At 42.9% G+C, this 13925-nt stretch overlaps 1 protein-coding gene across 1 annotated transcript in view; it reads right to left on the reverse strand.

Annotated features, from left to right (window-relative positions):
* Positions 1 to 3630: 3630 nt before the first annotated feature.
* The window catches only part of SUCLG1 (succinate-CoA ligase GDP/ADP-forming subunit alpha), a 33157-nt gene continuing 22862 nt past the window's right edge, over positions 3631 to 13925 (reverse strand). The window contains exons 5-6 of the mRNA XM_075855996.1: positions 7252 to 7440; positions 3631 to 3878 (exon numbers count right to left, since the gene is read on the reverse strand). Of these exons, the coding sequence (XP_075712111.1) occupies positions 3852 to 3878; positions 7252 to 7440 (216 nt within the window). The 3' untranslated portion in view covers positions 3631 to 3851. The remainder of the gene's footprint in view (positions 3879 to 7251; positions 7441 to 13925) is intronic.

Genomic DNA, 13925 nt, shown 5'->3' on the forward strand with positions numbered 1-13925 from the left:
CTCCTAGCATCGTACATAAGTATGATGCTAGAAGCCCGGCTCCCTGCACTGTGTTCGGTCCGGGAGTTCCGGCCGAAATACGTTCCGTCCATTACAGACGTAACACGGTCGTGTGAATCCAGCCTTAAGGTCACGGTGTCTTTTTTTCTTATAAGATAAGTAGTTATAGTGCTCCGATTCTTTATCAAACAGGCCCCAAAGGTCACCGTGCACTTCTAACTAAAAGTGGTTGTTGCTTTTCTCCCATTAAACTTCCATTTGTAGAAGAGGTTCTGAAGTGTTGCATTTGGTACTTTTAAATTTTAGAAGAAAACATTTTAACCTTCTCTTGGGACTCATTTAATTTCTCGTATTTTGCTTTGTATTATATTTGACCTAACAATTTAAAAAAACAAAAAAAAAAAAAACATTTAATAAATCTCATCAAAAAGGTGAGAAATCCTCAGTAAATGTAAATCAAGCAACACGTGATTTTATCTAATTCAATACGTGTAAAATCTGCTGTGATTTCAAGCTCAGGCACACTACCATAATTTTATCCCCAATTACGGATCCGTAATTGCGGCAAAAAATACAGATCCATTCATTTCTATGGCCCACAGACCCCTTCCCATATATTTACCAATAAATTTCCAGCCCGTAGAAATTACCCCCCAAAAAAGTGGGTGAGATATAACAAATCTCATCCACATGCGGCGTAAATTTTCCTTGCAGAAATTCACCTTTATTGCGGATTTTACGTACCGGAGCATGTCCATTCCTGCTGCGGATAGTGGACCGCATTGCTGTGTTTTTCAGATGTCGTCAATCTCCCAGCATTGAAAAAAAAAACGCAGGAAAATTCTGCACCATTTTCTGCAGTAAAAAAAACGCAGGAAATGATGCGGTTTTTCTGCAGCGGAATTACTTCTACTTTCTGCAGGATTGCTGCTGCCAATGTAAGGGTTTGTCTACACGTAACCGAATTGCTGCAGAAATTTTCTGCTGCAGAAATTTTCTGCTGCAATTCGGTTACGTGTGGACAAGCCCTTATAGTAGCAGCAAAGTTGATGAGATTTGAACAGGAGTAAAGAAAATAAAAAAAATCAGATGAGAAAACATTCACGTGGACTACAGTGTCATCACCGGAGACCACGGATGTGTCGCTATGGCAGTGCTAGTGAAAGTATTGTCTTGTTTTGTTTATCAGTTTTCCGTAGCAGCGATTCCGCATGAAAAGCTGCGTTTTTTGCAGCCGGAATTTCTTGCGAGTTCTTGGTCGAACACACACGGTGTACTTTTACGTAGCATATCAGACCTGTGTGAACATACCCTAACTGGTTTAAAGGACAGGGAAATGTGGGCCTTCAGGACAGGACAGTCTAAAACAAAACAAAAAAAACACAGTCTTCTTTCCTGGGTGCTCAGCAGTCTCGGCAGGGTGCCAATTCTCTACTAGGAAGAGGGAGATTTCTCTGAATCGGTGATGGCCACCAACTAATCAGACTTCTATGGTTGATATGTCAGAGCAATATAGCGGGAAAACCTTTAAAAAGGCCAAGTAAACCGTTACCAACTTCTTTTTTTTTTTTTTATGTTTGCATTAATTTTTTTTTCTAATATATCTTTATTATAAATTTTGCTTGGTTTTTGAGATGCAGCTTCTAGGCATCCACTTTGCATAAAAACTGCATCTCAGCGATTCAACCCCAACTCGTCAGTTCAGCTGACTGACGGCCGTGGTCAGAGTGGCTCCGGTGTGCATCGGACACACAGGATCACCCGAATAATGATCAAAACGGAGTTTAAGAAAAAAATAAAACAAATAAAATAGACAGCAAAGGTTTACATAGCTTTTAAGTTAAAACGCAGTATTTTATTCTTCATTTAACTCAAGCAGCTATTCGGGTCATGTAACATAACAAGGTCATTCATTCTTTCACTCTGGTCCATCAAGTGAAAGTTTCCAAGTTGCTCTGTACACAACGCCACAGGCAATAACAAAACGGCTGCATGTTTTCAGTGGAGAAAATATCAAAACGATCCTCCTCCTCAGACATCACTTCCTGCTCTACAGCAATTGGCTGAAGCGGCACATCCTGGACTTCCTGTTCTGCCCACCCTCTGCACAGAATACAAATAATGCTGAGCTCTCTGCTCCCTTTACAGTTAATTGTCTTAGCTTTAGGCATCATTTACACGAGCGTAATATACGTGCATGCTTTTCACGCATGTCGTACCCACCTATATTAGGCTATGGGGCCGTGCAGACAGTCCGTGAGTTTTGCGCAGCGCGAGTGCGTTGCGCAAAACTCACATCTCCTATCTTTGTGCGCGGTTCACGCATCACGCACCCATTGAAGTCAATGGGTGCGTGAAAACCACGCATGCCGCAAGGAAGCACTTCCGTGCAAACTGCGTGATTCGCGCAAAAGCTGTCAAACTCTGAATGTAAACAGAAAAGCACCACGTGCTGTTCTGTTTACAAACATACAAACGGAGTGTCATAAAACGCACACGCTCGTGTAAATCAGGCCTTATGGTCAAATTGCAAGCAGCAGTTAAAAATGGTGCAGCGAGCTCGTAGCCTCAGGGCTCATGCACGCATGGGCTGTAAAGTTCCTAAATATGGAGCCATACTGCCTCCATATATTGCCTTAAAAAAAAAAAGTTCTGAAACCATGCCTAATATACAAGTATGTGATAAAAAGAGCGCACTCTCTCATTTGCGAAGTACTTACCCACAGCTAAAACTTGTGTAGTTCTTCCATTTCTACCTCCCTGTTGGGACGCTATGTCACAGACGATCAGGGGGCTTGGTTTGATTCCTGTTCAGTATTCAAGCCAGTCCCCTGAAGCGATGTTACCTCGCTGAAGCTACGTGCTGGTGTGCACATTAGTCAACACCACTTGACTGTCTCATGTCTCTGCGGGCGTACGTACACTCAATGATTGGATACAGTACGATAGGGTGGAAGGGAGAGAACTAGCATATGCACGCTGCAAAGGGCGGAGGAAAAAAAGGATGGGAGGGAGAAATATAGAACTACTGGGAGGATTTTAGGAAAACAGAGGATGCTGGGAACCGTAGTAAACACAGGTGCACACCAAGCTGCAAGCCCACTCAATACCTGGAGATGTAGCAGGAACTGAGAGCACAGACATACATTCTGATGAAAAATAAGCCAAAAAAACATGACGGGGAAAACTAGAATACCTAAATACTGTTTATGCAGGATTTTTTTAACTTTTTTTTTTGGGGGGGGGGGGGTGGAGGGGGTCGTCGTTAAACTACTCTTCAAAGGCTCCAATAGTACAGCCGTTTGCATAAGCCCTTAAGAGTATGATGTGCAGTGTAAATGCAGGGGGTGGGAAGAACAGGAAGTCTGTGTGATGCAGCTTCAGTCAATGGACAAGTGATGTCAGAGAGGGGGCGCGGTTTTGCAAACTTTTCCTGTACATTAACATGCTGACATTTTATTATTTCTGTGGTATTCCAGACCTATAGTGTAAAGAGCACCTTGGAAACTTGCATTTGATGTAGTCTAAGAAATAATAGCCCTGGTAAGTTACATGACGCTCCATTTTACGATCTATGAAAAATGACACACACTCTAAAACGTACACGGTTACAAATGAAAAGAGAACAAGTTTTAGGATCCAAAATAAATGTAAGTATTTATTCAGGAAGGCTGTACAGTCTAATGAACAGATCCACACAGAGATCGTCTTGATGTCAGGGAAAGGCTAAAATAACAGTTATGGCTTCACTTGTGGCTGTGCAAAGACACTGCTGTCGAAAGACAAGATCTGGACGTAAAGAAACAACGAGGACGTGATTTTGAGCGGATGTTCTGTCTTCCCTTCCGCACTTACAGCATTTTCCTCTTCTCGAATTCCTGCGGGGAGATAAATAATGTATGTTAGTGACATGGAACAAGCTTCAGGCAAACACTTCCTTCAGATTAACACCAGGTAATTTTTTTTATGTAGTGTGGGCACAAAGATGAAACAAATGCATCAGAGCTTTCTGGGACACGTCTGATATATGGGAAGGTGAAGGACACGCGCAGCGCTCCATGGAAGCACTTGGGTATTTGCATGTAGTTGCAGATCTGCCACCTATAACCCCGGTAAATCACCTCGCTTAAATTAGCACACAACACGTCCACGGCGCTGTAACAAAAACCTTACAAATTGGCTCTTAATCTGACTGTTGCCGGCAACGTCTCGTGGAATAGCTTTACTCTGCTGCCATCAAGTGTAAGGGAAAAGCTCCGACAGCTCCGCTCACAAATCACATACCCATGTCATTATACAGAGGGGCTCCTTTATCAACTGAGACATTCATATTAAAGTACCCCTAGTGGTGGCTTTAGGTTATCATTTTACTCTATGTCCATGCTGCCAATTTGGAGATTCGCATCAGAAAAAAAAATCTATACAGAAAGTTGGAGCTAAAAACTACACGATGATAAAAAGGTGGAGATTCACTAGAAGGCCATGCTCAGACTAGCGCCAGAGTTCCTGTTCTTAGAGAGTGGCTTTCCATATGGCGATTCCATATAGCCCCGGCATCCTCTCGCGGTTATGGCTTTTAGGTCAATGCAAGCTGGAGTCGAGGAGACCGATGTTACCCCTTCCCTGCTGGGAAACTCCCTACACCATGAAAATGCCTTGATTAGAGGTCAGCACCTGCTCCCTCCTAATGCAAGAAAGAGGCGACCGGTATAATGGTAAAGTAGACTACGCCATTTCAGCTAGTTTGCCACTTTCTAAATAAGAGATCTTCGTCAAGTCACTCTTAAATGGGAAACTACAATCACAGGATAGGTGAGAAGCGTTCGAGTGCTAGATGTCCCACTGCTGGGACCATGTACAGCGGTCGGATATCTCCTTGAGTCCCATAGAGAATGTCTGGAGCAGTTGCGCACACATGTGATCGCCGCTGTTTAAACTGGGCACTTGGGACCCCTGTTCTCACGATTGGGACCCTATTCAAACAATTACTACCCATCGTACAGATAGGTGATAATTTATAATAGTGAGATAAGCCCTTTAACCGATCACTATAGAAGGATTATTTAATTTAAAGCCATTAATTCCATACCCAATATATTATATACACACACACACAAGAAAATGGCGACAGCACACCGCGAACACTAATGCCACCTAAGCCACTAAATATATATATATAAAATATTACTGATGAATCTACTTACAATAGGGAGGTTCTTAGTGCACATTTTTATCAAATTGTGTGAGCCCACCTGCCACGACAATGCAACCTCTATGATGTGGGAACCTACGCTGCACATACACCCAGAAAAGGGACAAAGCCTTCATATTCTTGGGGATGGTAGGAACCAGCACTAAACACATTAAAATCACCCAGGGCAGAATGGGAGGAGTGCAAGAACAAAAAAATGGAGGCAGTCACTAATCCCACATATATGGATCACATAAACAACACAAAAGATAGAACAGCACATTCCAACTAAATGAAACGAGTTGTATAATTTTTAGTTGCACCAGTTTGGGGTACATCTAATATACGGAAAGAATTTTAGAAACATTTGAGGAGGGATGGGAAAAACAAAAAAACAAAAAACCAGCAATTCCACAATTGTTTTTTGGCTTTTGTTTTGCCGGCGTTTACCATGTGGTGTAAATAACACGTTAACTTTATTCTGCGGGTCGTCACAATTACGGCCATACTAAATTTACATAGCGTTTTTTTAGGTTCTTCTGCTTTCGAATTTCTTTTTTAAATCATTTGCTTCAGTGCTCAAATATTCAGAGACCCATCACATTTTTATTTTGCCAGCGACGGAGCTGTGAGTTGTACGGTGCATGTGACCATCGCTTTTTATTTTGTGAGACAGGATGAACAAAAAAACTAAAAATAGCAACAATGCAGAATAAATAAACACATTAGTTACGACTGCGGCAATATCCACTATAGGTTTTTGTTTTTTTAATAAAAAAATTTGTTTTTTTTTTTAAAACATTTGATTTCACGCTTTCATTTTTTTTTTTTCTTAGTCCCTCCAGGGGACTTGACCATGCGATTGCCAATTTAATACACTGCAAAACTTCTGTACTGCAGTGCATTAGGGGTGTCCGTTTTACTCTGACGGGGCTTAATAGGAGTACAAAGACGGCAAACCTAGGGGTCTTCATTAGGCTGACTGCAATTGAAACCAAATCGGTACCCTGCAATCACGTCGCAGGGGTTGACGATTGGGCGACAGAGGGAGCCCCCTCCCTCTGTCTAACTGCTTGGATGCAGTAGTCACTATTAACCGCGGATTCTGAGGGGCTAATCCGGAGTAATCTCCGATCCTGGCCGTTGTAGCAGAGTGTCCGTTAACCTCGACTACATAGCGCCAGTACCATAAAAGCTACAGCGGCCGGGCCCATGGGGTTACTGTCGTACAACCACTTAAAATAACATGATCAATGCTGATCATAGCGCTAAAGGGTTAAAACATCCAGGATCGGCTATGGCATTCCAAAAAGTGGTTGTACCACACTAATTAACCCCTTAAGGGTGCAGCCAATTCTTGTCCATAAGGACACATTCAGTTCTTTTATATCCTATGTCATAAATAAGCGATGGAGAAAAGCCCTTTAAGAGAGCGTTCCTATATTAGTAGATGTGCAGGGTTGGCGCTACTTTGCCTTTATTGTACATGGAGTACCTGGTAAGTTGCTATTTTAAGAAAAGAAAAAAAAAAAATCTACAGAAATATTGTGCTGCAAACAGATAACGAGGCAGACGATCACCTAGAGAACACACTCCGGATGAATATGACAATCACACGTTATTAAAAAGAAAAACCGAAGCCGTCCTCAGCTTTGAAATACTTCCAACATTTCAGAATGAATGTTTCCCCAAGTAGCGCGACTAGTGCGCCATTTCCTGACAGCTGTGCTGTAATATAGAGGGGGGGGGGTTTGTATTTTTTTTTCTTTTTTGCCATTTGCTTGCTACTGTGCCAAATTCAATTTTAATTCGAAACAATTACGTCTGGCTCACACTGAATAGCGCTTTTCTCCGACAAGGGCTTTAAAAAAGAGGGGACGTGCGGCCCGGCTGACTATTCTGACGGCTCTTAAGGAGCCGGCGGGTGAAGGTAAAACTAAAATAAAACCCAAGTCCTGTGTGGCAGCCAGAAGAGCGGAGGAGTACGAGGCATCGACAAAACAATCAACGCTGAACGTGTGAGTTCGTGCAGAGAGTGGGGGAGGATCACGCGTTTCTACCTTGTGCATGGTGCTTCCAAGTTGGGCGGGAGACATACTGACAACTACTCCGGCTCTCTGCAGAGCTGCAATCTTCTCTTTTGCTCCACCTTTTCCACCAGCAATGATTGCTCCAGCGTGTCCCATCCTTCTGCCGGGAGGTGCGGTCAGGCCAGCGATGAAGGACACCACAGGCTTAATATTAGAACCCTGTTGCATACAGAGGAAAAGGGTTAAAAAAAATAAAAAAACTTGAATCATGCTCTAAGAGTAAATGGTAAGAGTTTGTTTTGCAACTGTGCCGAGTCATGAGAGATTACAATTAACCACAGCTTTGATGCAATCTTAAAGCGTAACTCTACCTAAATCCACTATAAATGTTATAATACAGAGCATTAAATCCCCTGCTCCCCTTCACACAAAGATAAAGTTCTGTCTGCAGCCACCACTAGGGGGAGTTTACTAAATGCAGATAAATACAGCGGTCATAGAGCTCAATAGATGGATACACAGTAAGCGCCCTCTAGTGGTGGCTGCAGGAAGACAGAATTTTATCATCTTCCACAACGGTGTCTAGGAAAGCAGGTTCATTTGCACCCCTATAAAGACATATATCAGATCAGTGCAGAAGTAGTTAAATTATATGGTTTATGATCATAGAGGGGACTACGAGTGAAGAGCCGTTAACAAGCAGGGGTCCCCGCTCTAGTAGACTCGAGCCGTCCATTTATCTGAATGGCAGCCATGTAATATGGGAAATATATGCGGTTTGCCGGGGGTGTAGGACTTCTGATGTTCAGCTGATCACTGCTGTGACTCCCATATTAAGAGGGATTTTCTGTGGTGAGACAATTCCTTTAAGTTATGGGTTTATAGGAGTCCGTGCAATATCACGGATGAGTTTTTCAGTCACAGTGCAGACCAAAGGTCTATTGAGCTAGAACTGCAGTCCAAATGAAAGCAATTAGTTGCATGCAATCTTGTATACTGCAACAGTCACTCAATAGTTAAACTCACTTATTAAGTAGCACCTTTTTTTGTTGCACATATAATGCTAACTCAGCAGCAATATTCTAGCAGTGTCATTTGTTTCTTCCCAGCTCAGCTGCATCTGTACATTTTGAACCATGTCATTATGGGCAGTGGTGTCATGTGGTCAGTTTCTTCTCTGTATATGACTTGGCAGCGTTGAGACCCCTCCCCACCCTCCTTGTTCTTCTGTATGCCCCCCCCATCCCTATAGTGGTGAAGAGATTTCTGCCCTTTCTAATGGAGCAGGAGTGAAGGTATACTAGGAGAGTCCATGCAAGGATTAGCTGCAAAGTTATAAAACTCCGAGTCGCGCGCGCGCGTGCGTGTGCGCGTGTGTCGAGAGTCCAGTGTATTTCTAGGAGATGCTCCTCACTGCATGCTGCTTGTAAAGGGCTGACTGAGATGGAGAAACCTATCACAAGCAGAAGACAGGGAGACAGGCTGAAGCTGCATCGCATAGGAATACACTAAGGCTCTGCAGCTTTAGATCAGTAACATGAATTTCTGTCCTATCACATGCTGAACTTGGGTAGGAAAGTATGGTGATACGCCACCTCCTCTGCAAAGCCAGAAGTATCATGGGAAATGTAGGCTGAATTAGCGGAACCATATCAGAGGGGAAGAAGGAATTAAAGATGGGAGACAACCCATAAATGGTACATTAACTATAACAGGCATACCCCAGGCATACACAGGAGCCTCTATTATAGAATAAGGTAGCTTATGCTGCATTATATGGGCAAAAACACAAAAAAATAAAAATGGCGTGCTTTAGAAATACAAAAAGTCTCAGTGTAGCCCTAGCCTAAACGTGCGGGAGTGCAAGACTACGTTCATACATTGTGGTTGTCATCCAGCAAGACACCCCTACCACTAAACCATTGCAAAATACTGCTAGGGAGCAACATATTAAATACACGTTTTGCTTTTGGGGGGGGGGGGGGGGGGGAGACATGACTTCAAAGTCTGCGATCAATGCGGAATAAGTGGGCATAATTGTAGTACAGCGAGAGCCCAGGGAAATCTGCAGTGTTTATTCTCACACGACTCGGCCTCATGGAAAGAAGAAACCACCTCAGGACAGAGACGAGCAGATGTCAAACCCGTGTGAGAGCGAACACCACCCGGAAACTGATGAAGGAGAAGCAGCAACAATCCTAATCAAGGAATAACCCATCTATAATTCCCCGCATACTTTATAGACAAGCCCCCCCCCCACCTCACTTACAACGCGATAAGCCGAAGAACTAACTTCATGCATCCATTTAGTTTTTTGTATTACCGGGGGTTCATTTTGTGCATTTAGAGTCTTTACAGATAAATAAATTAGCTGCAAATAGACGTGAACAAAAAATAAATCATGCTAAATAAGCCAGACGCTATAAAATCAATAGGCAGGAGCAGAAACGTTAAAAAAAATAAATAGGAAACATCTAAATTATTTATTCATTAGTAGTAATACAGCAGCGGCTTCTCAGCCCTCAGAAGTCATTAACACGGAGTGATCAATGGTTCGCAACTTGTTTCTTCCATCGGGCAGGAAGTAATTTAAGGCACAGAGGAGATCCAAGTGTAACCGGCACCGTGGTCAAAGGGGTTGTCCAGGATTAGAAAAACATGGCGGCTTTTCTCCAAAAACAGCGCCACACCTGTCCACGGGTTATATGTGGTATTGCAGCTTATCAAAGTGAAAGCAGCTGAGCTGAAATACCAGACACGACACGTGGACAGATGTGGCACTGTTTTTGGAGAAAAGCAGCCATGTTTTTCTAATCCTGGACAACCCCTTTAAGACCATGGCGCTGGTTATACTTGGATCTCCTCAGTCTGTGCCGCCATGTGTTTCTAATCCTGTAGAAAAAAAGGACAAAAACAATACTATTGCAGAGTGGTCTTGCAATTTTGGGATTCCAGAGTATGACCAAGTTTCATGAGGTATGAATTAGACATGCCATTAAGGGGGTTACAACTACTGGGAACCTAACAATCCGGATAACAAGCTCTTTAGGGAGAGCCGGGTGTGAATGTGAGGTCACTCCACAGAAAGATAAATGGGAGCTGTGGAAAAAGACGAGTGCACGGACCCCCACCAGTCACAGCTCTAAAGGGGTCTCCCCATCTCAGACAATTACGGCATCTGCACAGCTTGCTCGGCTGTTCCAGTAACTCACATAGAAGTGAATGTAGTGAACATCTGCCTCCTCCTGGATATACAGAGATGGGAATACCCCTTTAAGGCATCTAAGCAATAAACTGAAAAGGGTCGTCTAATGATAACAACCCCTATCCACATGCCCTGGGATGGCATATATAGGGGTTGTAACCCGGAGACAACTCCTTAAAAAGAAAAACCTGTCGCCCACAGCGTTTATTCCTGGAACCACCAAAATATTCCTGCAGACTGAGACAGTCTTTTAGAAATCTCGCAGAAAACACCGGCATAAATATTCTCCTGATAAATTCCTTTTTAGTCTGACAGGTGTTAGTAGAGGCTTAGCGTGCCTGGTTTTCCATTGCTGATATAACAGTGAGGGAGAGCTCCTGCTACAGCCAGATGCCTTACAGTCAGACGGCTCTTATCTGGAGGTTTGTGCGGTGGAGAAGGGTTGGATGTTCTCTTAGGCTACAGAAATCTTTCTATAGGTCTTAGGCCGGATTCACACGAGCGTGTGCGTTTTGCGCGTGCAAAAAACACAGCGTTTTGCGCGCGCAAAAGGCACTTGACAGCTCCGTGTGTCATCACCATATGATGCGCGGCTGCGTGATTTTAGCGCAGCCGCCATCATTATGACACTCTGTATGTTTGTAAACAGAAAAGCACGTGATGCTTTTCTGTTTTTCATACTTTCACTGCTGTTGCGCAAATCACAGGCGTCCCATGGAAGTGCTTCCGTGTGACATGCGTGGTTTTCACGCACCCATTGACTTCAATGGGTGCGTGATGCGCGAAATACGCACAAAGAACGGAAATGTCGTGAGTTTTACGCAGCGGACTCACGCTGCGTAAAAATCACGGAACTGTCTGCACGGCCCCATAGACTAATATAGGTCCGTGCGAGGCGTGTGAAAATCAGGCGCGTTGCACGGACGTATATCACGTTCATCTAAATGAGCCCTTACAGTTTTTTTTTTTTATATAGGACAAGATCAAAAGAAGGAGGAGGATATTAACCCCTACCTGCACGACTCCGTAACTAAATGTCGTCGCGGGAGGTTACTTCCTGCACGGTCCCACTGGTCCTGATAGGCTTCCTGTCTTAGCGACAAGAAGCCACTTGGTCGTTCCTGATGCACACGGTTGGTGACAGTGTGCATCAGGAACCGGGAGGTCAGCTGTCCCCGACAGCTGACACTTCAGAGTTGCCGATCATCGCTGCTGATTTTGCCAATTAACCTCTGAAATGCAGCGATCGATTGCGATCGCTGCTTTAGGGGGTTTGTAGCACATTAGCGGCCCCCATGCAATGGCAACCGGAGGCCAGACAACGGCCTCCGGGTCTGCCATGTATGGAAGCATATAGGGACCAGCCTCTGGCTGGTCCTCATAGGCTGTCAGAGTGACGGATCACGCTATAGGGAAAAAGGAAACAAAGCGCACATAGTGCATGAGCCTGTATTAGGTGAGAACAAAAGGAAAAAAGTGGTCAATTGTGCTGACCTGATGTTGTTATGCTCGGAGCATAACATCCCAAGGTGCGTGTCCAAGTTAGACTTAGGTAGAGACAGTTGCAGCCCAAATTCCGGTTTGAAGATTGGTAAAAATCCACTATGTAGATCCAGGAGATAGGGAGATAAAAAATGGAATATCCGAGGGCGCAGCTGTACTGGAAATGGCTTTTATTTGTACAACAACAACAACAACAATGTGTTTCAAGGCCGTACCGGCCTCTTCGTCAGGTTAGGTACAAGTGTCACGGATGTCACACTGACAGTTGGAATACATTACACTACTAGGTACTAGTATTCTGGCAGCGATCATTGCTGCAAGTAAAAAAAAAAAAAAAAAATTATAAAAAGGCTAAAAATAAGTTGTTTTTTTCCTATAATAAGTCTCTTATTATAGGGAAAAAAATTAAAACCGTTAAAAAAAACAACCATATTTGGTACCACCGCGTTCGCAACGACCCAAACTATAATGTTATTGTTCCTGCACGGTGAACACAGCAAAATAAAACTGAAAACCATGTCAGCATCGCTATTTTTTTGGTCACCACGCCTCCCAAGATATAGAATAAAAAGTGATCAGAAAGTCACATGTACTCCGAAATTGTACCAATAAAAACTAACGCGCGTCTCACAAAAAAACGCCCTTACACTGTTTTGACTGGAAAAAAAAAAAAGTAAAAAAAAAAAAAAAAATCGCTCAGAATATGGTGGCAAAAAAATTCATTTTTATAAAAGTTAATTTATTGTGCAAACGCTGCAAAAATACAAAACCAACCAAAACTATATACATATGGTATCGCCGTAATCGTACCGACTTGCAGAATAAAGTAAAACATAATTTATTGCGCACTGTGAACTCCGTAAGAAATAAAGAATTTAAAAACGCCCAAATCGCTGTAATTTGGTCACCTTCACTTACTTTATACATTTTTTTTTTACTTTTTTTTTTAGAGCGATCAAGAAGTCGTATGTATCATAAAATTGTACCAAAAAAAAGCCCCCAGACCGCTCAATCGACCAAAAAAAAAAAAAGTTTTGGCTCTTGGAAGATGGGGAGCGAAAAGCGTAAAAGCAAAAAAAGGATCAGTCCTGAAAGGGTTAATTCATTTCTAATAAAAAAACATTTATGACCACATGTGGGGTATTGCCGTAATCGGGAGAAATTGCTTTACAAAATGTTGGCCGGCTTTTTCTCTTTTATCCCTTGTGAAAATTAAGAAATTCAACATTTTAGTGGACAAAAATGTGGATATTAATTTTCACTGCACAATTCCACTAAATTCTACAAAAAAACATGTGGGGTCAAAATGCTGACTATACCCCTAAAAAAAATTCCTTGAGGGGTGTAGTTTCCAAAATGGGGTCACCTGCTTTGGTCCCTCCAGGGCGTTGCAAACGCGACATGGCAACGAAAACTTCCAGCAAAATCTGCGCTTCAAAATTCAAAAGGCGCTCCTTCCCTTCTGAGCCCTGCTGTGGGTCCAAACAGTTTATGACCACATATATGGTATTGCCGTACACATGAGAAACTGCTTTACAAATGTTGGGGTTCTTTTTCTCCTTTATTCGTTGTAAAAATGAAAAAAATTAGATGTTTTAGCAGATAAAAGAAAAAAAAAAAAAAAAAAAAAAAGTAGATTTTCATCTACACAGACTAATTCCACTAAATTCTGCAAAAAAAACCCTGTGGGGGTCAAAATTCTAACTGGACCCCTAGAAAAACTCCTTTAGGGGTGTAGTTTCCAAAATGGGTCACTTCTGGGCGTTTCGACTGTTCAAGCACCACAAGACCTCTTCAAACCTGACATGGTGCCTAAAATATATTCCTAAAAAGAGGAGGCCCTAAAATCCACTAGGTGCTCCTTTGCTTCGGAGGCCGGTGTTTCAGTCCATTACCGCACTAGGGCCACATGTGGGATATTTCGAAAAACTGCAGAATTTGGGCAATAAATATGGAGTTGCATTTCCCGGGTTAAACCTTCTGAGTTACAGACAAC

Source organism: Rhinoderma darwinii, chromosome 1 (assembly GCF_050947455.1).
Source record: "Rhinoderma darwinii isolate aRhiDar2 chromosome 1, aRhiDar2.hap1, whole genome shotgun sequence".
In the NCBI taxonomy this organism is placed as follows: domain Eukaryota; kingdom Metazoa; phylum Chordata; class Amphibia; order Anura; family Rhinodermatidae; genus Rhinoderma; species Rhinoderma darwinii.